The following is a 27,270-nucleotide window of genomic DNA, read 5'->3' as shown; positions in this document are numbered from 1 at the left end:
ATCACCAACATGGCAGTATCTGGCCCATCAATGATAAAATGTGTGAGACATTTCCTGGAAAACAATTTTCAAAATGTTGATGACTCATTTTGCACTTTTATTAATTTAGTGTTCTATTATATGCTATCTCAATTTTTATGACGCTATTGAAGAATAGTGTTTCTGGGGGCTGACCGTACCCCACTAATAACTGTTCAAAACACAACTTTATTCACTGATTTTGCTGAAACTGTATTATATTTGATGGAGAAAGTATTACACTGGTATTTTCTGGTGTTCTCTCCAATGTCCCCCGACTATGTAACTGCAGTGGTGGGGGCTATATTTGTATTTTTTATTTGAAAAAATTAGAAAGAATACATTACCCTATTTCTACATTCTATACATTACTCTAGTAGCCTTCTTTATTCCTTATCTCACCGTTTTCACAAAAAACTTTAGTATGCTTACCTTGCTTTTCCCTTCAGACACAAACACCAACACCTGTCTGTCCCTTTGTCTCTCTCCCTGTATCTGTTTGCTCTGTTGATTTTATTTGTCAGCAGTTTTAAAACGACAACAATTTCCACCGTGTCCACGTCTTCTAACATAGCCTAATACAAGATAGTGTCTCTGTGTGTTTTTCTGCAGGTGGAAATGGCAAGCATTATGTCTTCTTCACTCAGGGTGAAAAACTTCCACGCCTACGACATGTTTTGGCACGTGTGTGAATATGTGTGTGTGGCGATGATAGCCAGTTACTGACTTTGCCGCTGTGCGCATGACATAAAACACCATCCAGTAAGTGTGTAACGTTTAATGTGACCAGCAGAAAATATATGACATCGGTCACGGCTGATTAAGCTGAAAACCGGCCCATTCCAGTCCCCAGCCAGTTGATCAGTGCATCCCAAATTGCAACCTTTTATCAGATGTATTCTCAATTTGTCTCTAAGAAAGAGACTGTAAGTAGGGATTTAGCTAACATAATAACTACGTTTCATAGTCATAGCTTATTTAAGTTTTATAATTTTAGCTACTGTTCCTACAAGTGGATCAATAGTTCACTAAGTGATCAGTCAGTATTTTATAGGTTATTATGAACATCATTTTCCACAGCACACCTTATTTACTTGTTAATGGTACAATTTTTCCAGGGAAAAATCTTGGTGACAGCAGGCTACAGGAAGATGGAAAAGAATTCCAGATTGGTTCTAATGATATAATTAACATTTCCATGTCATTACAACATGATAGGTTGTTTGTAATTGACTTCCAAAATGACCCATATGATTGTTACAAAAATGATTCATAGGAGGGTTTTCTGATCTTCCATCTTCAGTTTAATGGAAAAACATGTAGATATGGTTAAAAGAAACCAATGTTGACTGTTGGCAGGAGAAAGGATGTGAATCACTGTCTCCAGTGTCAACATCTGACACTTTTTACAGTATGCCCAACCTTCCACGCTGACCTTCTTCTTTAAGAAGTTTGTGTTGCTATAACATAAGCTAGCTACACTTCTGCTTCAGAGAAAGAACAGTCATTATTCTAACAACCTCAAGAGATTTGCTTGTCAGGATAACATAACCATGAGTCATTTTAAATTTGACCAGCAGCCGATTTGGTGGGTGTGCATATGAGAGAGCAAGAGAAACAAATTGCACACAAACACATGGCCATAGATTAAAAAAATGTCTTTTATAAAGGACAAAATGCAGACTTCTCTTCTCACGATTTGAGGTCGAATGGTGGAGGATCTTCAAGCTTCAAGTATCATCAGCTACATGCAAGATCTGCCATTCATTTTAGAAGGACTAATCTATTCACTGGCACTTGAATACAGAGAAAGTTACAGCTGCTTCCAATTTTTGAAAGATTTTGGCTAATAGGTATCAAAAGCTGACAAGGGGCAATCTTAGATTAAGTCAATATCAATGTCACTCGTGTGTGTGTGTGTGTGTGTGTGTGTGTATGTGTGTTTATAATTCTAATTATTGAAAGATGGCATATGAGGAGCTAAATCACCTCTATTATTATTACTCCATTATAGCACAGTAATCACATATGGCTGTGAGAAAAAGTATTCTACAGAAAAAAAGGAAAAGACAAAAAGATATTTTTCTACAAAATTAGTTTATAAAAGATACAGAATATTGAGACATTAATTTTTGGTCGCACAAGTGGATTTGTCAGACTGCTAAGGCTTTGTACAGAAGATTTACCATTTTCAGGTGGAGATGGGAGATTATAGCGAGTAAAAATTCAGCTTTTTGCATTTCTTAGTAATGTTGAGCTTCTGTGTTACACCATGAAAGTGGCGACGTGACTAGTCAGAGAGAATTTTTTCTTGACTGGAAGAATGGTGTGACTGTCGCAAGAGTCCACATTACACTGGCTAAGCATTCTGATAGAGATCCTGATACAGGTCAGTGCATTGTGGTGTTTTAGACTTTTTCTCTCTCACTTTCTCTGTCTGTGTGTATATGAGTATGTGTTTCGATGTCCAGTGGGGCGGTTATGTTTTCTGTTTATGTGTGTATTGATGTTTTCATGTCTATGTGCATGTAAGTGTGTACACCATTCTATTGTGATTCTTTGATCCCAAAGGGATAGTAGGATTGTCCAGATAAATCATCCTCAGCTGGGCAGCCGTACCACACATGAGAAATAACGAGGAAAAAAAGGAGAGAAAAATACAAAGAGGTAGAAATGTACATGAGTGGAATCAAAAAAAAAGCAACAGGACAAGCATAAGATGATGAAAGTAGAGTAAAGCATTCCAGTTTAATATTAAGTTGTGGGTGCAATGCATGGCCAGCGCATCCTTTGTGTTGTGGAACATTCAGACAGGAATATCTGCAGTAGGATGAGAGCCAGAGTAGTGGGAGCAAGAAACGAGGAGATGGGCAGACAGCTGCCAGCCGTATTGTTGAGGCCTGGGGTAAAATAAGACAGTCCCCAAGATGCCTTAAACATGTAATCAAGCCAACCAGAGCCAGATGACTCCTCATCCAACAACTCTCACTTTCTCCATCTCTTACTCTCTCAGTAAAACCTGTTAATGCATACCCAATGTGGCTGTGTATGCACTGGATCATAGAGGCTTGAAAGATGTGTGAGGAAAGTGTGTATGTTCACCTCCATGATAATGTGCCTGGACAGGGCGGTGCTAGCTGGGATATTTGCACCACTATTGCTGGAATAAGGACCAGACTGGCCAGATGTGGGCTAAATCTTCAACACTAAACTCATGAGCGGAGTTGCTGATTAGAGTTTGCCAATGCCTCTTGTCCTCATGTAATAATGCTCTGACCCATGTGCCCGGTCACTCCGGTCTGGCCTGTTCTAACCAATAACAGATGGTTGGGCGTAGCAATGAGCAGGAGTTCATCTTGGTGCATTTACTATCATAGTATCAAGAGGCTTTTTGATTATCCCTATAAGTTTAAAAGTTGACAATTCACTGCAAAATGAATGGAGCAGAAGCAGAGCAGTTCACACAGTACAAGCAGGGTTAAACATTTAAGTATTCTTGTTTTAAATTAAAGTTAATTGATTTTGAGACTTACCGGACTGTTGATTGGTACACAAGGTCTTCCCGCCTGCGATAGTCCTCCATGTGAGAGTAATTGGTATTAAACATAGCATCGTAGGTGAAGATTTTCTGCTTGATGGTTCCTCCATCTGTGACCTGTGAAGCAAAAAGAGAGGTCATTAATAAAATGATTCCTCTAATGATGGATGGGACAGGGCCTACCTTTTTGCCCCTAGAGCACCTCCTATGCATAAACTGTTGGCCGATGGTGTGGAGTATAGGTAGCACTCCTGCCTGTGTTTACCACATTGATTCATTTGCAGTCATAATAAGCCCATTCCTTATAATGTCTAAATGCAAGAGATTGAAAACCTGCTGACATGATAACATCAGCGAGGCAATCTCTTAGGCAGCTGCCAGTATGTGTCCATGCACATGGTTAAGTCTTAATGAAGACTGACACAGTACAGTGTTCTGTATGTGTCAAGCGGTCTGCTTTCTGCAGAGGTAATGGCTTGTGACGAGATACTGCAGAGGTAGGGGGATAGGATTTTCAAAACACTGGTCTCATCTTTTTTTTCTTTGCATGGTAGATGATGGAGTAGTTCTTTCCTTTGTAATATTCACAGGAGTGTTAAAGTCACTTAGCATTTGAATGGCTGTGATTTCTCCTCTCCTCAGAAGCCACAGAAAGCCATAAAGGAAAAAGGGTGACAGGATTTTAATGGAGCCACTAATGCTGCTTTGAAGAAGGAAATTGTTAGTGGGCCAGGGATCCTTCTTTCATTTGCCAGTGAAGATGCTATCGGTCTGATCCAATTCAATCCCTTCAGTGAGGTAAACAACGTCAAAGCATTTCATGATTAGTCTGTATAATGTATAATGTACACAACGCCTCATGAAGAGACAAAGCTTAATTGTATTTATATGAGCAAACAATTGTTCCCTCTGAATGTGCGGTAACTCATATAACCTCTTGCCTCTGGAGAAAACACACTGCCTTAGGCTTAGTTTGCTAAGTGGCACTGCGCAGGAAGTTGACAATGCTAAAACAACGAAAAGCAGGAGTGTGGAAATAAATTACCTTTGTCACCTGTAACCAATCAGATGTAGGCTTGTGGATATTTTTACAGATTTAAAAGGTCAAAATGCTTGTTTGCAAAGCTTTTTTTTAAAGCAGAATCCCTCCACTTGAGCATATGATTTTAGACTGTTGTGACACCATTCTGCTAAGAAAAGTTTTGGCACCCTTGTCAAGGACCAGAGCTTGTGGCCATCTGCTCATTTTTAATATCAGTTCAGGTGTGTAGACACTGAGCAATGATGTGGCTTTGTTTTGAGGTAGAGAACAGGGGAAGCAACATGAAAAGGTCAGCCTCTAAAAGCAAAGCCATGTTTGAAAATTGTGCATTCCAACCACCCAAACTTGTGCCACCACTGTAGTTACAGTAATGGACCTTTTAGAAACATCACCATAGGGAGTCAAGAGACATTTCTGTCTGACATGGCTGTACAACACCATATGTGAAAGCGGTTCGACAGAGCTTAAAAAGAAAACTTTCTTGATGCATGGTACCTTTATGAAAAGCTGAGAGACAGCACTTAATAATGGGATGTCACAGAGACATAAGTGATATACATTATAGATTAGTACAGTTTAACTGCCTTATACATTACAAGACAATACAAATTATTCAGCAAAACTGTCATTGCAATTGGAATGTATCCAGTTACTTGACTTTCTTAATTTCACACGGGAACAGTGCTTGAGCAAGCACCTGTGAGACTAAATCAAATGTAATACCATTCTACAAAAGGGTTTTCCTCATTTCTATTTGCTTTCTCTATTAGTTTTAGGTTTATGCATCATGGAAATGTAAGCGGCTGTTAAAATTTTAACTTTCACATTGGGTAATTGTATACCGGGTTTTTGGGAGTGGGACATAGAAGCACACCAAACTAGGACACTCCAGAAAACAGACATAAAAACATTGCAAAAACATTGAAAACAGGACAGCCAACATGGCATGACACGTGTATGTGCATGCACATGTGTTGGCATGTACACATTCTGCAACAGCAGCCTTCCAGCTGACCTAAAGCAGCCATCAAAATCTTCGGCCCTCAGGCAACAGTGGCTGTGAACAATCAACTGTGTGGCTTGTCACATGGCACTGACACATTTCATGGATTTTGGGTTGATTTTATTTATTTATTTTAGATTTTTAACATTTAAGCTTGATTAGCTAACAGTAATATTTTGTCTGCTCACCTTGTAAACACATTTCATTAATCACTAAAACATTTGAATTTATTACATTTAGTCACATGCAAAATGACATTGGTGTGGTTTCCTGTAAGTCCAATGGACCTTTATAGAAGCACCAGCATTGGTTCCTCTGAGATTTGCATGTTTGAGTTGGCACTAACATGATGGCCTGAAGGTAGTTGCCTCATGTGGGTGATGGTCAGGTCTAAGATGACACAGACGTTCCAAAGGACTGACCTGCTGTATGTGTTTGTGAGCTAAGCTTGGCTTGACCTTGCCAAAATGGCAGCTTTTATATCATTGTAGCAGACACCTTAGATATTCAGTTTTATGAAAAACAACCACTGGCATAATACAGAGGGTAAGCTAATATGCATAATTTCCAGGAAAGAGCCTTTCATTCACAATAAGTAAAACCTTTTCCAATGTCTGAAATAGAACTGGGTAGTTAGTGTGAGCAGCAATCACCTTAGCTAACAGAGCTGAAAAAGACAAAGCATTCCACAAACAGAAACTCAAACATCATTACCATAATCCAGGAGAAAAAGACATAAGAGTGTCTAATTACCAAGTGATCGCCTAGAAGTGCAGTGGAAAAACCACAATGAAGAACAATTTAAAAAGATAGAAAAACAGCTTGTGGATTATTTCTTCAAAAAGGATTGCATATTTGTAGTTTATTTTATTTTTTTTCAAATTTCATTAGTTTAATCATTAGTTCAAATAAGATGAATAGACTGCTTAAGATTGCCTGTGACATTCACATTATCAGTTTTTCAAGTCATTTATTTTTCATCTAACGACAGTGACAGTCGAAGCTGTTATTGTATAAGGGAAAAAAGACATGACTGTCCTTATTTGCACAGATGAGGAAGTGCAACTACTTTAAGCAATGGTTTACAATTCCCCTGCAAGACAGCTCACTTCCCCTTTCATGCAAACACATTGCATTTGACTTTAGAGTTACAAGGCTTCAGAAATCAATGCAAAAATGCTCTGCTCGAATGTGAAGTATTGAGGTGATTTGGAGACATTTTTAGCAGCAGGTCCTCACCAGAAATATGGCCGTATAGTATGATTATTACATTGTTTATTATTTATGTTTTTTGTGAGACTGTAAACAGAAGAAGTCAGTAAAGCCTCAGTCTGTGTAAAGGCTCCAATATACTCTGGAGCAAATGCGCACATGGACAGCTGCGGACCCCATGGATGCGGACTACTTTTTACTACTTCCTGGAGTCAGCTTGGCGGACTCATTCCACACATGCACAGTAGATCGGTTGGTGCTCTGGTAGTGCAGTGAGTCACAAAAAAGGGGAGGCACACCAATGTCCGCACAGAGCTTTGTGTACACCCTGTGATGACGATTTTTTCGTCAAGAGGACCGTAGCGGTCCCTCACATACATATAACACTTGCTTTAAATGTTCTGGGCAGATATACATATAGGCTCCTCTACCATCACTCCAATCAGGGCGGTGAGAAACTTGGGTGTCATGATTGACGACCAACTGTCCTTTACAGACCATGTTGCTGCTGTCTCTCGTTCATACCGCTTTTCTCTATACAACATAAGAAAAATCTGGCCTTGCCTTACTCAGTACAACACCCAGCTTCTATACAGGCCATAGTGATCTCTAGCCTCGACTACTGCAATGTCCTCCCAGTGGGTCTTCCAGCTTGTGCGGTGAAACCCCTACAGTTGGTTCAGAACGCAGCAGCGCATCTGGTTTTTGATCAGCCCAAAAGGACTCATGTCACTCCATTGGGTATAGCCAGCAACTTCTACTGGCTATACCCATGGCTTCCCAAATCAAATTCAATTCACTAATGCTTGCATACAGAGTGACTACTGGGTCTGCACCCATCTACCTAAACATAATACAAAATTATGCTCCTTCTTGGCAACTGCGCTCCTCCAACGAATGCCACCAGTCTCTGCCATCCCTACACACAATGCAATCTCAGTCCTGGCTGTTCTCATCTGTAACACCACAATGTTGGAACAAGCTATCACATGCCATCAGAGCAGGGGTGTCCCTCTCTAACTTCAAAAAGCTCTTGAAAACTCTTCTCTCCAAGAACACTTTCTCTTCTAACACCTCTAACCCCTAACCTCTAACTTCTAACATGCACCTCCTCTGCTCTTCTTCTTCTATCTCCTTACAATTATCTTGTATTGATTGCATTATTTCGTTAACTCTAACTTTTTTCCCTAGGTATTTACCCCATTGATGCCACATGTGTTATTAGCTCTTGCTAGTATTATTGCTGCTCTTACTAATATCTATTGTCACTCGTAGATCTTTTACTTTATTGATGCTTGTATTTTGTTTCTAAAATGTAAATCACTTTGGATAAAAGCATGAAATGAGTAAATGTAAATGTAAACATGTGCAAATAGACTTTCTAAGACATTACTCTTAAATTAAAGTATTCTTAAAACACAGAAACCTCGAGGGACAGAAAGGTGAGCTCCCACTGTTTGAAACGCCCCCAGGAGAGTGACAAAGGTAACCCAGCAGACCTAGCTATCTTTTTAGATTTTGTTTTGTAGAAATTATTTCTTTGTTTAGCTTACATATCTTTTGATTAAGAAACAACCAACAAGTTTTTTTTTATACCATATCTCGTTTTGAATTAGTCTTGAGTATGTAAAGTATTTCGAACAAATAGCCAACCAGTAACATTTAGGACACCCGACATCGGCCCACTGAGCTACAGATCAGAGCTAACCTGCCGCTACCAGAAAGCGGAGGGACCATGGAGCAAATCAGCTGTTCTAAACATCGACTCCTGCCTGACTGCCTTTTTGCGGGCCTCGTCTCTAAGGACGCCAAACAGCACTGAGTTGACGAACGGTGAGTAGCCCTCAAAATGGTTTGGGAAACGGCCACAGTAAGGCAAAGCTCAATATTCTGTGGTCAGGTCGAAGTCCCCAAAGCTCTGAATTTATAGCTTAATTACAACTTAGTGATTACATCAGGACTACCAACCTGTATCTATTATCTCCCTTTATTTCTTTTAGAATAATATTCTTTTCACAATAGCCAAAGAAGAATTTACAATGAACCCTTTAATTCTGTACATAACTTCTGTACTGCTCATTGTTTGTTTGTCTTATATATATTCTTACTTAATCTTCACTTGTCTTCACCTTACTTAGTAAATAAATATTTCACTTTAATCACAGGAACGTGTGTGTGTGTGTGTACTGTTTTATAATCCAGGTCCCTGAATCGGAGAATTCAACGCCTCAGATTTGGGAGTGACCAATTAATGATCGACTGATAATTACTAATTGTTTTAATTACTACAAAATACCCAAGGATTCCTCGCCCCTTGGACGGACAGCCACCCTAGGTGATGTCCCAGAGATTTAACAAGTGCGTATGAAATTTAAATGTCCAAGTATTAATATTCATAATTTTATTAACAAACACTACAACTTATTTTAACCCAAACTACAATCTTTCCTAAATCCAACCAAGTGTTTTTTAGTGTTGTTTAGCACGTGCTAAAGGTGCTAAATGTAAAGTACTTAAGGTCTGATACGCATGCCACTGGGTGGTACTTGCCAATGGTTGTACATGTCGTTTTGGGAAACGGTAATTATGTTGTTGTACTTTCCGATAGACATATATGACGCTTTGGAAAACGGTCCATCATGTTGTTTTGGGACACTTGACAATTGACCTATTTAGTCATTTAGGTATTAGGGTGTATTGTTTCTAGACATCTCTTCTTTCACAGCACATCTAAACCAACAAATAGTACAACTGCTTCTGTTCTCCCACTGAAAAACCTGGTGGATAATGCATGGTGTCAGATTTCTGGTAGTCTGAAAGCCATAAGGACTGGAGAGATTTCCCCCTCAAACAGGTCATCTCTGTGGCACCCTCTCTTTATCTATCTCTCCTTAATGATTTCACCTCTTAATTAAGACTGACCTATACACTCCTTGGTAATAAATCAGAAAGAATCTGCACAGTGGATGTTTCCCTATCCCAACAAGGGTACTTGTTTGTGGTATAAATGACTATGGAGGGAATAGAAAAGTAGGAAGGGAGAGAGTGGGAGGAAAAAAAGACAACCAAACTGTGCCAAAATGGCTGTACAAGAGGGAGGGCAAGAGGGAGATGAATACTCTTTGATTGCAGAAAAGCACCATTGGGGAAGCAAAGCTTTGCTACAACTGCTTTGTTGTATCCAGGCCATGCAATGCATATGTGGCACAGAGGCACCAAACCTCTCCAACACTCGGCCATCTGGAGATATGAAAAGACAGGTATGGGTGGTAGAGAGTCAGATACCCCTCCCTTGTCTGCATTGTGGCAGATAGTGGATATTGGCTGCGAGCAATAGCCAGCAGTCGAAAGAGAAGTCAACGACAGGTAGCCGACAATGAGGTGAGTTTGAAGGTACTCAAAATAGGGTCCTGTGCATCTCCTGAGATGTAATATTGCCAAGATCTCTCAAGACAAAGGGGGGGCTGTATCCTTCCTTGCCAGCCAGCTGAGCTGACTCTCTAATGATGCTGCCTATTAATGGGGTCAGATTAGGACTGGGTCTCGGGGGTTAACCAAAGCCCTCCTCCCTCTGCCTGTCTGGGGTGGTCCTATTTATAGGCTGCAGCTGCATCAGCAGCCACTGGAGGAAATTCACATAACACACTGCAGGCCAACTGTGAGAGATTCAACCTGAATCCAGCTTCATAATTTCACACAGCAGTCAGAGAATCACTACGGCAAGTCTTTTCATAGTATTTTCCAAGCTGGTTAGGAAGAGAGATTAAATATGAAATGCATGACATTTCTGAAGATATTCTAATCTCCATGTACAAAGATATGGGGGACCTCATGGAGTTTAATGTTATGCTAAGATAATTTGAGTAATAACAGTATGTTCTTCACACGGTGTCTTATAAGAAGATGATAATGGTATTAAAAAAATATTCATTCATATTGTACTTTGTGATCCAAATCTACAGGTCTAACACTTCCATAAGATGGACAGCAGCATGGCTCTCAAATCATGTCTTAATGAGATTTATTCCTATTCAGTCCCTCATTTAAAGACTTAGAAAAGCAGCAACAAAAGAGATGATCAGAGCATTGTCATGAACCGACTTGGCACTTCCCTTCATATCCGTGCTAATTTGCCTAATATTATTATCTCACAAAGTGTCTTTTTGAAACAGGGCAGAAGCGTTGGTAGACATTGTCTTACTTGTAAAATTGGTATAATTGCTGTATGCAAGAAAATTATAACAAAATCCAGACCTTACCTACCGGAGTGGTACAGAAAGTGCAAGATATTTTCCTTCTAATGTTTATTTATGTACTTATGAAGTAGTGTTATAGCAATTATTTTGTTTTGTTTTTTGTTTGTTTGTTTACCATTAGTAATGTTTTTTCCTCTAATGTCTTCTACAGCCCAGCATAGTTGGTGAGTTGTAAGGTCAAGTATTGTCAGGACCTTGTTTAAATCCAAATTATGCATCTTGGGGATATATAAAACGTCAGCAAAGAAAACATGAAAAATATTTAGAAAATCAGCAAACAGATGATCGACATTAGGTGGTATAACACAGGCCTTCCCATTCCATTAAATTCAGAATAACAACAAGCTATCTCTGAGCCTTTGAGCTACTGTAACAAACAGCACTGCACATTGGGTGATATGCAGTATGTGAGGTAAGGGAGTGCTAAGGTACAACAATAACACACCATGCCCCAGTGAGGTAAGAGATTAAATTTGTTGCCATTGCTTTTATGGAGCACAAAGCATTATATACTAGGGACAACATGGAAGAAAGTGTTGCAAAAGTGTTGTCATGTAAAAAAATGTAATAAACCAAACAAAATATGATGCAGCAGGATAAAAGTGCATCATGTATTAACTTTATTAGTCTACAGCACTTAGAGCTGCCAAGTGTTACTAGGGGAAACGCTGAGGTGTTGCTATGACATGCCTGCTGACTGAGGAGGTCCATAAGTGATGGCTATGTCTGTGGATGTGCCGTGTAATGTTGATCCAACACGGTAAGGAGATCCAGCGGCATTGGTGGCCCTGCCTCTTAACCTGTGCGTTTACAGCCTGGCATGCTGTGCTCCCCTACTGGCTGCTGAGTGACAGAGGACTTGGTTAAAGGGATTTCATGCTTCAAATGATGGGCTCCTCTCCTCCCTCTGTCTGTCATTACTCTCAATGGGGAGCCGCAGCTAATTCAAGCTGGTAGCTAACTGATGATGCAAACATATATGATGCTCATTTAAATGGATGCTGAATTTACAGGAAAAGTGAGTTTAACAATACCTTTACAGGAAAAGGAGTTCTAAACTTCTGTCAGGAATTAAACCAGTTTTAGCACATGCAGTGGGGGTTTTGGGACATTTATTAGAGAGATAGACTTACCCAGGTTCGTGGAAATGCAATAATTATCTCTTTTGTTACTTCTTGTATAATGTCTCAAAAATCTGTGTTTTATGTGTGGTACTTTAGTATTTTCAGTACTATTGTCTATATGCACACACAAACTAAAGAACGACAGCATCATGGCAGATGACATTTTATCTGGCACGTTACTGGCGTCACATGCTCCCGCTCTGCTGTCAGGCATTTTCATTCCAATATTACAGAGTACAAACAGGTTGTGATTGGTTGCTGCTGGAACTGCCAGATTACATACAAGGATTAGAGCTCAGCTCCATGAAAACTGTGCCACCAACAGGAACAAACCAGCTGCATTCTGCAGCACCCTGGAGGTAGCAGGGTGAGGGTCAGGCACAGCCAGGGTATAAATTCAGGCAGTTAAGCGTTATGCAAGCGTGTTATCTAAAGCCATCTGAGACAAGGCCATCCAGAGATGGTTGTTATGGCTGTCATTGTGAGGGATACAGGCTGTCTGTGGGCTGACAGTGAGGAGGAGATGAGATCAAAGCAGGTCAGACTTGTTGGAGACTGCTGATCGACAGCATATTGGTTAATATATTGTTACTATATATAGTAGGGGCATCATTGCATGGGCTATATTTAAGTAACTTTAGTGTTGTAACAATAAATAAGGGAGATTGTTTTTCTGAATGAAAGTGAAATGAAAGTGGTGATACAGTTTAGAAATGCAAGAATGGCATGGTTCCTGTTCATGAATGGCTTGGAAAATCAAGGCAAAGAATCTCTCATACCTCAACGATTACCACAGAGGTGCCCTTAAGCAAAGCACTTCTAACCAAATTGCTCTGTGAAGCTGATTACTATAGAAAACTGGGGTTGTTCTGGGCAGCTTTCTGTAAATGCTAACCATTTCAGAAGATGCCTCTCCTGCTGATAAATTAAGATGAAGCTTTTTTTTTTGCCACAGCTCTATGATAACAACCATGGGTGTAGAATTAGGGTATTTATTATTTCTCCATAGTATAGGATTTTCTCAAAAATTACCCAAATGTAAGAGAACAGAAAAGAAAAATAATACACATTCACACACAATCAAACTGTAGAAAAGCAGGCATTACATCTCAAACTGAAATAACCATCCAATCATGGCATGCTTTAAAGGCAGAAGTACAAGAGAGGATTGCATAACTTCAGCAATTAGTGGCATATTATGTAATACAGTGACTTCAGCTACAGTATGTATCAAAGAGTTCCATCAAGGACAGGCAGGTAATGAAATTCAGCACAGAGGGAAGAACATCATTGTGGGCACTTGTCCTTAATCTGTTTGATCAATGTGCATTAAGTGACTCCTCGTTCACGCCTTCCTTTGACAATGTCTTTATCAGACAGCTGGCAGGCTGAACAAGTACTGTAGGACACAGAAAGAGAAGTGAAGAGAAACTTGAAGTGGCATTGATGATAAAAAAAATACAATGGAATATAAAAACAGTTTCCATTAGGTCCTTGTATAAGCCACTAAAAATGTTTAAATTTGTTAATGAATCATTAATACAACCTATATTTCATTCATCTGTTTTGACAGTTGCCCCTAACAGATACAGACATTGTAATATATATTATGCATATTGTATATTATATATATATGATCACTCAAAGCAAAAAAACTTTGTCGGAGCATTGGGCACAAGAAACAAAAAACAACACAAACTATTGATTGATTGCTTTGCATTGCCAACTAGTGGCTGACATTTCTGTAAAGATTTCTAAACACCACTCTGTTTGTGTTTTCCTCCAAACCTCTGTGTGTCTGTTCCCATTCCTTACTGTGTAATAATTAGAGCCACTGTCAACAGGCACCTAAATGCATGTATACAGTATACCGGTGAGGTCTTCAGAATTCATTCAGAGTTTACGGTATCTAATTTCAATATATATGCATCTGATTGCATTGCTATTAAGATGTATTAAATTTTACATTACCCATTCTGTTTAATTTATTACATACGCAATCCTTCCCTCCATTCTTGGAGCTGCTGTTTTTTTACTGTCTGAATCATTATTTTGCCCATCTGACCTCCAGACTACTGCAGTCTCCCTCTTTTTGAAACGGGAGTCAGGTAGCTTTGATGAGAGTGCTATAACGACTGTTTGTAGTTAAACAAAAGGGATCTTACTCTTCAAATAATGTTGTCTGACACTTATAATAACAATCTGAGCCTGAAAATCAAGCACTTTAGCAGAAGGAATTTGAGGGGGTGCAACTGCCCGCAAGGATTATGTTGCAGATCTGTTTCTCTGCTGCCGACTGCAGTATGCTCGCTCAATACTGGAGCAATTTCCAGGTTAAAACCGGGACTTACCCTAAAAAGTTTAATGCAAACATTTACCAGTAAAGGTAAAGTATTACTACACTGTGGTATTACTTGTTTTATTTAAGTAAAAGATCTGAGTACTTCTTCCCCCCACAGCTAGTCACCAGCAAATTATAGTGAAACAAAGAAATATAATTTTGCCTTTATTATTTAATGAGGTTTTGCTTACCAAACTATGTCCAACAACATTTTTGCCATTTTCTTCTTTATATCACAGATGGGTATTGGCTCACAAGGGCACACAAGTTGGAAAACAGATGGTCTTAGAAGACATCAGGGCCACTGTGGACATAACAAGTCTGCATATGTTAGCAGCTTCACAACCCCCCCACCGTCTTTTTTTTTATTCTTTATCCTCCAGATTACTGGAGCCACCATCTGCATCTGCTGGTTGATGGATATATGGGGAGTGTTTTTCAACACATAAATCATCAAGCAGGTTGTGAGCACACAACAGAATGCTGAATTTGGCAGAATGCTAAAATAGACAAAAGGTTTTTGTTTTCTTCATAAATTTTACCAGTGAGTTTATTATGATAAAGCAGTATCTGTCTTTATACTGTGAGAAAATTTATCACTGGAACGCTCCTGTGACAGAAATTGGTTGAAAGCAGAAATTCACATGGGGATTACTGTGCAGGACAAATTTAAAAGGTTAAAGCAAGATCTGGCTGAATGATTGATTTCATCTACAAAATTCCACACTGTTAATGTCAGTACTGCTTTCCGTATGAAGAAACATTTTAGAAATTTTGTTGAATGTTTCTTCATATATGTTCTGATTTATTTGTCAAGGTGATTAAGTGTTAAGACAGGTTATGAGGGATTAATGTAAATATTTGAATAAAATTTCCCTATGTTTCATGCAAGTCCACTGAACTTCCCTAGTATTCTTGTTGGGTCAAACATTTATCTGTCTATACCGCTTATAGCATACGGCTCATTTCATACTTGAATACAATTTTCTAATCCTTAATGTGGCATGGGCCCTTTTTCCATTTTTAATAAGACATGCTTGAGTTAAATTGAGGAAGCAGACAGTGGCTCATATTATTTACTCCTAATGCTTGTTTCCAGGGTGACTTTGTCTTCTCATTCAACTGCGCTAAGTACTAAGGAACAAAAATTCTAATTTAATATTAAATCCTTCTATTTTTCTCATTTACTCTACACGACTAATCTCATGTTCCACTGCTTTATCTGTTTGTCTTGATGTGTCTGCAGTACAGACAGGATTTGACGGTAGTTTGATACCTTAATTGTACTCAGACTCTAAATGTGTATGTAACTTAAAAATACACACTTAAATAGGGGCCATGATGACACGACATTAATTAAGCACCAGACTGTTAATAGTGGTCACTGTGAGTACAACTTCTTTCCAAATATACATTGTACCTCCAGCGACTCACTCATTTAACAAATAATTAATGAAATTAAAAACATTCTCGTTTTAGTTAAACTGTGATTCATTTACAACTTTTAATCCCTCAAGTTTATTTCTATGCTAGTAAAAGGGAAAAGTGCCACAAAAATCATAGTTCCCGCATATTTCCTAAATCTTCATAGGCATCTTTTTACCCAACTGTTCTACTTTGAGAAGGGAGCCTTCTCTTTCACAATTTGCTATACCGATGATTCTCAGATCAGGAGCTCACGGCAACACTAGCCATGAGCAGAAAGCTGACAGAGCACAGAAAAAATCCCTGAGATAATAATTTCAATAATTTCACACCCAAATCCAAATAACGAAATTAGTTGTGAGAGAGGCAAAATTGGTTATTTACACTTTCAGTAATGTTTTCAAAATACAATTGTTTATCTCACGTCACTGAGAAACATTAATGTTGAAAAACAAATCTCATTCAAGTATTTGTTTCATATGATACAGCTGCATTTTAGTTCGTTTAGTACAATGATGTCATTTTGGAATCATAAATATATCCTGCTATCCAAAACAACAACATGCTGATTGGAGGAAACAAAATCCAAACTTAATGCTGCCTCAATGTACACAAAAGGTCAAATGGTAGTGTAGTGTAGGAAATTATATATAATGTGTCGATTAGCAAGGACACCATGCACTCACAGCAGAGGCCAACTATTTGTTGTCCTATAAATTAATCTGTGCTGTGTCAACACGCACACACAAGCATGCATACTAACACACACACACACACGAGCCTGAGATAAATCTCCCTCAAGTCATTTAAATTAAGAGTTGTTACTCACTTCAAAATAGTATTAGAAGTAATAATTATAATATAAAATTATTCCCCTGTGGGAATGTTGACACCAGCTCTGTTGACATAAAAGTGCCACCAATGTGTGAACAGTTTATTTTCTGAAGCAACACATTCATTCTGCATTTCCCTGGTGTGGTGTCAAACAGGAGGTAGTGCCATTTCTTTGAGCTGCTCCAAGGGTGAGATATAAGACCATCTTTAAAAAACAACAACAACAAAAAATCATCATCTGGCTTGTTGCCAGCCCTCCAGATTTTCCAGGCAGACTCCCGTTTTTCATTGCCCTCTCCCAGTTTCCTCCCGGGGTCATAATTCTCCCGATTTCCCATATTTCTCTCAATTTATGACAAATGTTCACAACGTTTTGTCTTTTTCAATACCTTCATTACTGTTTTTAGCACTGTACAGCTCGGATAAGCCCTTTCTCTGTCTACAGTTTCCATGTAGACAACTAGAATGCATATGATGCATAAGAGAGCTAACCCTCATGATAATCAGAGATTCTGCAGAGAAGCAAGGCTGTTGGAAGCAAAAAAAATGTGGGCGGGCCTCTTCCGAAAAATGTTTATACTGTATATATCTACAGTATATATATTGCACTATATTGCCGTCAAGGGAACAAGATGTGAAGTTTTTTAACACTATTTTACAGAAATCATCCATGCTTATTGCTTATTTATATATGCTATTTTAAAGTTCAATGGTTTGCTTTAAACTGCATTTCAATGTATGTTATATACTATCGCAATAAAATCTTTATCATGAAGTCAGCAATCTGTGAGTTGGCGGGTCTGGGGGCACCTCCCCACACCTAAACACTTAATTTCTTGCATTCTGGTGAATTTTTCTGCACCAATTTCTGCCTTTCTGGCATCAATTTATGGTAAAAATGGTATATATATATATATATATATATACTATTTCAGATGAGTATCTCCTGTAGATCAACTTTTTTCATGTTATAGGGTTTAAAGAAATTCTAACACTGGTTGACTGATGTTGACATTACTGTAGCTAGTTAGCCTAGCAAAAATGTCAGATAACTATTCAAAATCAAGGGTGTAGCTAAAACGCGGAATGGAGTTACATTTATTAGAGTATTCCTTAAGTGGAATGGATTTCAAAGACGGCACTCTGAAAAGTGAACAAACAAATGCGCTAAATTAAATACAGTAAAAGTGAATGGGTTCAATATGATTGGTCTTAAAAAGTAGGTGTGTCTTGTCCCACCCACATACAATGGTCCCGACACCCATGCAGAGAAGGCTTGTCATGTCTAGTGCTTGTGATTCACCATTGCTGGTTCCATAATGTTTCTTTGTAACGGCCGCGTGAACTAAAGAGGGATTTCTTTTTCTGTTTTATTTGAATTTGTATGAGAGGTCTGAAGAGGTACAAATTTCCAGTAAATCACAAGAAAAAAGGTAAGTTTAGCGCCTGGAAAAATAAGTATGATTTTTTGTAGTGTTAATCTTTCGTGCCACTTCTGCAAATTGCCATTCTCTTAATCTTCTCACAGCCCCTCAGATTTTTTCTTGTGATTCCTTGGTGGGATCCTGCCCCCCACAAGGGTTACCACTGATATTGAAGCAGCTTCCTCTCAATTAAAGAATACTGTCAGTATAACAGCATTTCTAAATGTATATAGCATATTTTGGCTAATCCAGTGATCAAGGTATATCACACTGATGCAAAAACCCTCTAAACCCAATGTTGTCATACTGTGGTCTACAGCCAAAAAATATTAAAGGGTTAAAAAGTAAAGTAGTTTTTTTAATGAAATCACTTGTCAATTAATCACTTTTTTATTACCTATTTTTGAACAGGCTGTAACCTCACGTAAAAATGAACCACACGCCTGCTTTCTCTGTTGCTTGTAACAGCCACTATGCTGTGTCCAATGAAGTCAGATTTTCTACCATGTGTGGCACACCTAAGGTAGTGTGACCACATTTATGTGAAAACAAATGAACAATTATCAGGTTAATAATTATGGGTTATTGTATATATTTGTGTTGCTATTTAAGGAGAAAAATAATTGGTATTGTACTAACTACTAATTGTATTAAGTTTTCTGTAGAGCAGTTAGGCTGAATGGTCGTGGTCACGCTAGTTGCTACAGGGAATGGTAAGCGAGCGGCACCTCTGCTGTTTCCTCAGAAGCAATCTGGATTGAAACGCAGACGCACCGTATCTTCATTGCTCCTGTTTCACCTGCTTTCATACAGGTCGGTAAAGTATAAATAACCCATAACTACTGAGTTTATAACCCCTAACATGGTTTGTTTTATGTTTAGAATGTGTACGATGATTTTGAAAGAGAGGAAGTAAGTTTGCCCTGTCGAAGTTTAACCGTGATAACGCCACGTTGGCGCTACCAATACCAGACGTTTAAAGTTTATGGTGGGAAAGTGTTGTGGCAGCTCCTGTAGACTGAAGATATTTTAGATGTTTGTTTGAGAAGATGTTTATAGGCAATAGCTCTATGTTAAAAAATACCTTGCCAACTTGAATATTGCCGTTTGTTCCTGTTAAATATATGGTTAAAATATGTAGCATAAGCATTTTCTAGTCAATACATTTCAGTGGACTGTATTTATGTGTATTTATGTTATGCATGTGAAATATATTGTGATTTGCACATCGCTAATTTTGCCCTTCGTGACAACTGTGAGGGGGCTGAATTTTAACTCACTTTTATAAATTACCAAATTATATTAAGCCTTAATGTTCTGCATTATTAGGGGCATTGCTGCTTTGATTGACAGGAGCCTTTAGCCGCTGCCACTCCTCGCACTCGGCCCGTCGTCTGTTAGCCTCACTCAGCTACACGGAGCTCTGAGGCTCAGCCTGTCGGAGCCTTTTGGACATTTCTACATGCAGAAACCGGATGAATAATGGCAGGCTGTGCAGTTCATTGGAGAGAGAACCTCCAGGAAATCTGTGTTCTACTTTGTGAGTGAAATTCCTGTATTTTATTTATGTGTTAACATTTAACAGGTATCGCTGTCGGCATATAGCTTGTTAGCTTAGCTCGTTACGCTAATTAGCCAGATACGAACAGCCTCAGGCTGCTAAGTTAGTGTAAGTAATGTTAAGTTAGTGTGTTCTAACTGCAGCTTTTAATGAGTCAAAGACAAGTCAGCAACAACAGAGAAGCCAAAATGTAACGTTATTAGATTAACCTTAGTGTTAGTCATTAGGGTGATAATGCTTTGAAGAAAAGGCGTCTGTGAAGTAAAGGCTCAGATCTCAGTTAGCTGACGTTATGTTACCAGTAAATTTAACTAACGGGCGATGTCCGATTTAGCTACGTCCTGTAACGGAGTCACTGTTCAGTTAGATACTAGTCAGATACTATTATAAGTGGCATCACCTGATCCCGATGGACATGAAGGGTTTAAAGGCAAAGAGCCAAGGGGGGAGTGGTTGTGGAGTTCTGCCTGAAACTATCACACCGAGAAGAGCCATGCACCTCCAACTTGGAGGTGCATGGCTAAAAACGATAACGTTATACTATTCTTTGTGGGATTCATCAGTGGGGATGATTGATTCTAAGTACATATTAAAGACCGTCATCACTAAGTTATTACACTTAGTAGATGTAGCATTCCTTGAGATTCAGCTGGTGATAGGTGATAACTGCGTTTGATCAGCAACGTTTCTGATAGGGGGCTTAAGAGATGGATGCATAATTTGGCAGAACAGCTGTGGTAGGCTACCTGCAAGGATTTGCATCCACCTTTTTTATCAGAATATAATGAGCGTTATGCCTGCAGACAGGTAACTCGGCTGTAACTAGGGCGATGGTTTAGTTAAGGCGAGAAATTAGGTGTTTGAGAGCCGCCTCTGAGTTTGTTTGGTGGATTAGAATTTGCCAAAAAGGTAGTACGGTTCAATAAGAAATATAAAATAAGATCCTTATAATAAACGTTCAATAAGATCTGACTTGAGTAGTCAACAGGTGTCTAGCAGCATCGGCCCCCCAGGGTCCCTCGGCTCTCTGGTCTCAGTCTCCTCGGTTCCCCGTTCCTGCGTTTCCCCGGCCACCACCTCTCCCTCAACTCCAGTCCCTTAACCCCTTTTTTCCCTAATAAAGCTAGTTAATCTTGAGCGCTGCGTTTGGGTCCACTCTGTTCATCTCACAACAATATACTGTTTTATTTTTACATTACTTTAAGAGACAAATGTGACATTGACTGAGAAGTTACTCTCTTGTGAAAAACAAAGAATTATCTGCACACTGAATAGTTTTGAAGCCCTGTACGAGGTGTCATTTATTGCGACCTCTGTGAAGGTCTTGTGTGGCTTTCATTGTATAGACTCACCTATTTACTATATGTCTATTCGATCAGATCTGAGACCTCAGAGTTTGCAAGGTCACAATAAAAACCACCTAGTGGGATTCATAATTACAATGTGCAGATCATTCTTTGTTTCAGCACTTACCCAAAGGATGGTTTGGATGTGGCCACATTCTTCTGTGTTTAAACTGTTACTGGGTGTATGGCTCCTTATTTATCTTAAAGTATAAGGTAGAAAGTAAAAATACTCTTGCACACACAGAAATACACTGCATAATTACTTTTCAACATTTCATGTGAAAAAGGTTTGAGAGTATTTTCACTTTTTAACTTATACTAGAACTTATGTTCTTAAGCAAGAGTTCAGTTTTAATGTTTCATGTTTTATCTGTGGTATACGATTAGCTTTTCAGTAAGTAGTAAAGACAGGGAGTGCTAATATATAGAGAATTTATTACAAGTGAACCATAAACCATATCTTTTTTAAATGGATTTATGATCTATGATGAATATGGACAATATTTAAAAGTCAAAGTAAACAGAAGGAGAGAAGGCCTTTCCACGTCTGTCCACCCCATCAGCACAATGAGGACTCCCAGGTCTCTGCAGCTCTCTGGCACCAGGTGGGACATCCGATCCACAGTGTGACTGTGGGAGGAAAATGTGCAATAAATGCTTCAGGTGGTAAAAAATATAAAGTAAATACAGATGAGTTTTAAAAAGTACAATATTGTGTTAAGTAAATTTTTACTAACATAATTTAATTCAAAAAGTGAATCTTTGATATATTCTAGATTTATTACACAAAGTGAAGCATTTCAAACCCTTTTTGTTTTCATCTTGATCATTACGGTTTACAGCTCATGGAAATAAAAACTCCAGTATCTCAAAATGTATTAAAATTTTAGAATAAATAAATCTGTATTGTGATCTACAATTACATCTGTAATGTAAATTATACAGAAATGTCAACTGGAGAAGAGCTCTCAGCTAATAAACTCAAAACACCTGCAAAGGTTTCTGAAGCCTGTAATCTCTCAGTCTGGTTCTGGTGCTCACAATTAACTTTCCCATGGTATTCTTATTTTTTTAGAAGCGCCTCTAAAAGATGCTTCAGTGTTTTAATGTTGACAGCACTATTATGTCAAATACTTGGGAGAAAATGGAACAAGGGTGACAGTCTTGTCAGTGTTGTCCTTTTAAGACAGACAACAGCTGTCAAATGTCCAGTAGCCAAGACTAGTAATGTTATTTTAGACTCAAAGTTTAAGCTTTCAGTAGCAGATGTGGAGGCATCAGAAACTCAACAAGAATCTTGAGACAAATATAAAAAGTACCTTTCTCTCTCAAATGTCCCAGACAATAATCCCACACAGCCCTGCCGACAGTAGCAACGTTACTCAAAATAGCGGTGTGGGGAATTAATTAATGTGATAGCATTTTACAAGTTATATAGCTTCCATCATGTAACTAAGGACTCTACCGCTAGCTTATTACGTTTATTACAAGTACATACTGTGTACATACACAACATACTGAGGTGATGTCCAAATAAACGACTCGTAACTGGTTAATTGATTTGCTTCAAATTGTTCTTTTGAGCTGTAACGTTAAGTAAACTTAAGGTAATTAATTAATAGTTAACTGTTAACGTGGGTCTCAAACAAAATCTAACGTTAGTGTTGCAAAATAACGTTACCACATTTATATATTAAAAAGCATTTAAAACCTGGTGAAGTATAATGTCAATAACAGATATGTGCGTTATTTTAATATTTTCCGGTGTCTTACCTTGACTGTAAGCTGGTAATGACCGTAAACTGGTAACAACACGGCCGCAGGTTCCAACCTCCACTGTACAGCACCGGGGGTTTAAAAGCTACCTCTGCTAACGTAGAGTAGCATATAGCATATAGCATTAGCTCCTTAGCGAGCGAGCTAGACAGGAGTGGTTTCAGCAACACACTTACCTCAGCTCCACCTACTACCTGCCTCTTTGCCCATTTTTGGTTATCCGTGAGTGACTCGCGGTGAAGCGCTGCCAAGATGGCGCCGGCCAGCTCCGCCAATTTTGAGCTTCAAAATGGCTCTTCAGAAACCAGCGGGTGACGTCACGGACGCTACGTCCATTTTTATATACATATCTATGGTTGTACAGCGCCAGAAACCATAAAGAAAAGAACAGAAAGTTGTGAACACTTATGGGAATGTGACCCGTGTGAGGAAAATGAAAAACGGGTGTCTCCCGCGTGCTAACCAGAGCTATGTTGCTCCTTGTTTACTTCTGTAGCCTGCAACAGCGTGCAGGGTGTGACGTCATGTTATTCTTCTGCGCATGCGGGTCACTTTTAGGCCGCGGACAGTTCACACCGGAGTCTGATATGGGACACATTTAAACTATAATGTGAACTGTCAAAAAAAAATCAGATCTGGGAAAAAAATCGGAATTGAGCATTAAGGCCTGCAGTCTAAACGTAGCCTAAGGTTACCTTAGGCTACGTTCCCTAGGGTTACCTTGAACGAAATGCTGAGAAATGCGAAAACTCGCTTTTTTTCACAGATTATATTCTCGAAGAAGCACAATCCTAAAATCTTGTTTCACACCATTAATGCAATAGTTTCTCCTTCTGCCCCTCAATCAACTGTGTCCTCTAAATCAGACTGTAATGAATTTCTTCACTTCTTTGTAAATAAGATCAGAGATGTCAGGGCAAACATCTCACCATCACTTTCTCAGAACTCTGCATGTGACCTGTCTCCCGCTCATTCTTGTTCCTCTTTTAAACCTGTGACATTACATGACATCACCTCTCTGCTACATACATTGAAACCCTCATCTTGTCCTATGGATGTTCTCATTACTGTGCTATTTGTACAAGAGTTTGATTCTATTGGCCCCTGTATTGTGGAGATGCTTAATACTTTTAACTGGTCTCGTTCCTAGTTTTTTTAAACATGCTGTTGTTAAGCCTATACTTAAAAAGCCCAGTTTTGATCCATTACAACTTAGCAACTCACCCTTTTTTTAGAGAATCACAAGCTGTTTGACAAATTTCTGTCTGGTTTCCGTAAAATGCATTCCACGGAAGTTTCTAGTGACATTCTGATGTCAGCTGATGCTAAGGAATACACAGTTTTGGTCCTTTTGGACCTTTCATCTGCTTTTGATACTGTTGATCATAATATAATAAATAGACTCCATCATCTGGTTGGGATGTCTGGATCAGTTTTAAAATGGTTTTCATACTACCTTTCTGGTAGAAGTTTTAGTGTTTATGTGAATCAGGTCATGTCTGAAACTGCCGGGTTCTCGTGTGGGGTACCTCAGGGTTCGGTCTTGGGACCCATCCTGTTGCTTTTGTATATATTTCCTCTAGGACAGATAATTAGTCACTTCAGTGACATATCTTACCATCTGTTTGCGGATGATATTCAACTGTACTGCTCGTTTAAGGAAACTGAGTTCCATAAATTGTCTTCTTTAATTAACTGCTTGACCAGTATCAAACAGTGGTAATGTGACAACTTCTTGCTTCTAAACTCAGAGAAAACAGAAACACTAATTATCACCCCTGAAAGTAGCATCCTTCAGATAAAGCAGCATATTGGTGACTTAAGCTGATGATACACAGCGCGACTTTTAGAGCAATTGTGCAGGGCAACGTTGCCGTCAATGGTAATGAGTAAAGATTACTACCGTAATCCCCTTCCCCCACCACTCTGCCACCTGCTCCGCACCGCTGCTATCCGTTCAAAACATAGTCGGACTTGCCACTAGCAAGATTGCCCAGCAACATTGCTCAAAAAGTTGCCCCATGTATCATCAGCTTTAGGCTCGGCTGATGATACACGGGGCAACTTTTTGGAGCTTAGGTGTTGTTTTTGATTCAGCGATGTCCTTGGAGTACCACAGTCAGAAACTGTTTCTTCCAACTAAGGAATATTTCCTAAGCAAGGCTTTTAACTCACATTAACAAAAGAGTGCACATGACACCTGTTTTAGCATCACTTCACTTCACCAGTCCAGTATAGTAGGGCTGTCCCAGACCAAGGATTTACATAGTCGAATCAGAATCGTCAAGTCCTGCCTATAGTCGACTGACAGTCGAATCATGTGTGTTTTGTGCACGGTGATTGCGAGCCGGGGGGGCGGGGGGTTCACAAGGTAAATTTCCAGCTGAGGCTTTTTGAAGACCCTTTTCTCTCTCTCTCTCTCTCTTCACTGGTCTTGTGCAGAGTTTTGCGTGCATTTTATGCATGGTATATTATATTTCCCATTTCAACATTATGTATGAAATTTGCTTGCTGGATTTGCTTACTAGTACCAAAAGCTAGTTAGCTGTTCTATAAATTGTTTTTCATACCAAAATCTGTGACACACTCAGGCAGATAGGATTGAAATCTGTGCACATTAGTGCTGCCTTCCTATTGGGTCTGGTGGCAAAACACACCTCTTGCAATGATCAGATAGTGAGATAACCTGGCTCATGATGTGGGGTACTCAGCGGACAATAAGAGCATGGAAAATGAGGCCCTCGGCTGCCAGAGGTGCATGTCATTGCCTTGCATCATTCGTGGTGCTGAGATGGACACGGAAGCCAGACTTAGTGTGCCCCTCAATGTGAGGCGTCTGGACAGAACAACTAATCAGACAAGACTTGGGAGACTAGCTGCCCATTTGATCTCTGTCCTTTTCCTCCTGGGCACATTCTCCTCGCAGTGAGCCATCAGCTGGCCTAATGACAAGAACCAGATACATCTCAGCTCAGCAGCGCTGTACAAAGCACTTTGTAAGGTAGAGTATCACTCACAAGCACACCCCCTTCAAGCTTTTGTATTTGCTGCCCACTCCTGTGTGCACTGAAATCTGCAGTCCAAGGAGGTGCATTCATTAGCGCAGTTCATCTGAAAGGGAACCGGTCTTTAGAGTCACCAAAGACAATGGTTTCCAATTAGAGAAAAGGAGCTTGGGAAAACAATGTGAGCATGTCAAGGCACAAATGTTTACTTGCTTGGAACAATGAAAAAAGAAACCACAGCCGTGCCATGCAAAAGAGAAAAAAGTGCCAGTGAGACCTTGTTATCATCTGGGGACTAAAGCAATATAAAGCATGTTTAAAGGAGGTTTTGGTCATCTGGTGAGGGCTGAGGGATTTCAAGGCTGTGTCATGAAGCAACACTGGCTAATGAAGCAGCAGACAATAATAACATGACAAAAGGGAGTCGAGTGCAGCAGAAAAGAATCTGTCTCTTCTTTCTTTCTTTCACTCTCCCCCTTACACAAATCTCCTCTCATTAGTTTGTTTCCTTGTGTTGTGCACATTGCTACAAGTCTGCTGCAAGCAAGAGCTGTCAAATGCATGTGTGAAAAAAAAGCTATTGTTTCCTTACTGAGAGAGGCCTTGGGAAAATATTTTAGTGTACAGTGAAATCACAGACTGCACAGACCTATACAAGGCACTGGGGGGAAACAAAACTAAAAAGTCTTTTTCTCCTATCACACAGGGGTAAGGAGCTATGGTCCTATACGTGCAACCTCTTTTTTGTCAATGGTTGTCAGTGTTAATTGTGTGATAGAGGCACTTGCAGCTAAAACCAGTGAACTGCAAAAAAACTAATGAAAAGCTACCAAAGATCTTTGCTCATCCTATGATGCCTATAACCTTGTTGTGCAGTTAATCTGTCCTAATGTCTGTACAAAACTTCAACTTGTTAATTAGCTAAATATAAGAAAGAAATAATTATAATTAATTATAATGGTTATTTTTCCTTTCATATGGTGTAGTTGGTGACGGAAGTATTTTGTTGACAGCCCATATAGCTGAATACAGTTGGTTAAAAAAAAAAAGGCAGAAAAGGAAGGGAATACCTCAATGGCATGCTTTTTTTCTAGCATGACAGATTTCTGACCTTTGTCAGCAGAAGGAGAAATATTTTGTTATAAATCTCCCCCTATGCTGTGTTTCTGTAATAAAGGCCCTGTATTTTTTGCCAACCACACAAGAATTTAGTTTTGATGAGCAAATCTGAAACAAAGAAAGAGCTGCGGGATATCAGCGTGTGAAAGTGCCCACACAGTCACCTAGTTTCACTGAGCAGGGTAGCTCATTTCATTTGACACAGTATTCTACATATGCATATTATGGATTGCAGGGATGAAACTG

General features: G+C 39.2%; 1 protein-coding gene across 1 annotated transcript in view; it reads right to left on the bottom strand.

The window, feature by feature from the left end:
* The window catches only part of igsf21a (immunoglobin superfamily, member 21a), a 261,327-nt gene that overhangs the window by 182,511 nt on the left and 51,546 nt on the right, over positions 1-27,270 (bottom strand). The window contains exon 4 of the mRNA XM_046075086.1: positions 3,552-3,673. Within this exon, the coding sequence (XP_045931042.1) occupies positions 3,552-3,673 (122 nt within the window). The remainder of the gene's footprint in view (positions 1-3,551; positions 3,674-27,270) is intronic.

Source organism: Micropterus dolomieu, linkage group LG18 (genome assembly GCF_021292245.1).
Source record: "Micropterus dolomieu isolate WLL.071019.BEF.003 ecotype Adirondacks linkage group LG18, ASM2129224v1, whole genome shotgun sequence".
NCBI classification, from domain to species: domain Eukaryota; kingdom Metazoa; phylum Chordata; class Actinopteri; order Centrarchiformes; family Centrarchidae; genus Micropterus; species Micropterus dolomieu.
Note: the sequence above shows the minus strand (reverse complement) of the source record. Positions and strands in the feature narration are given on the sequence as shown.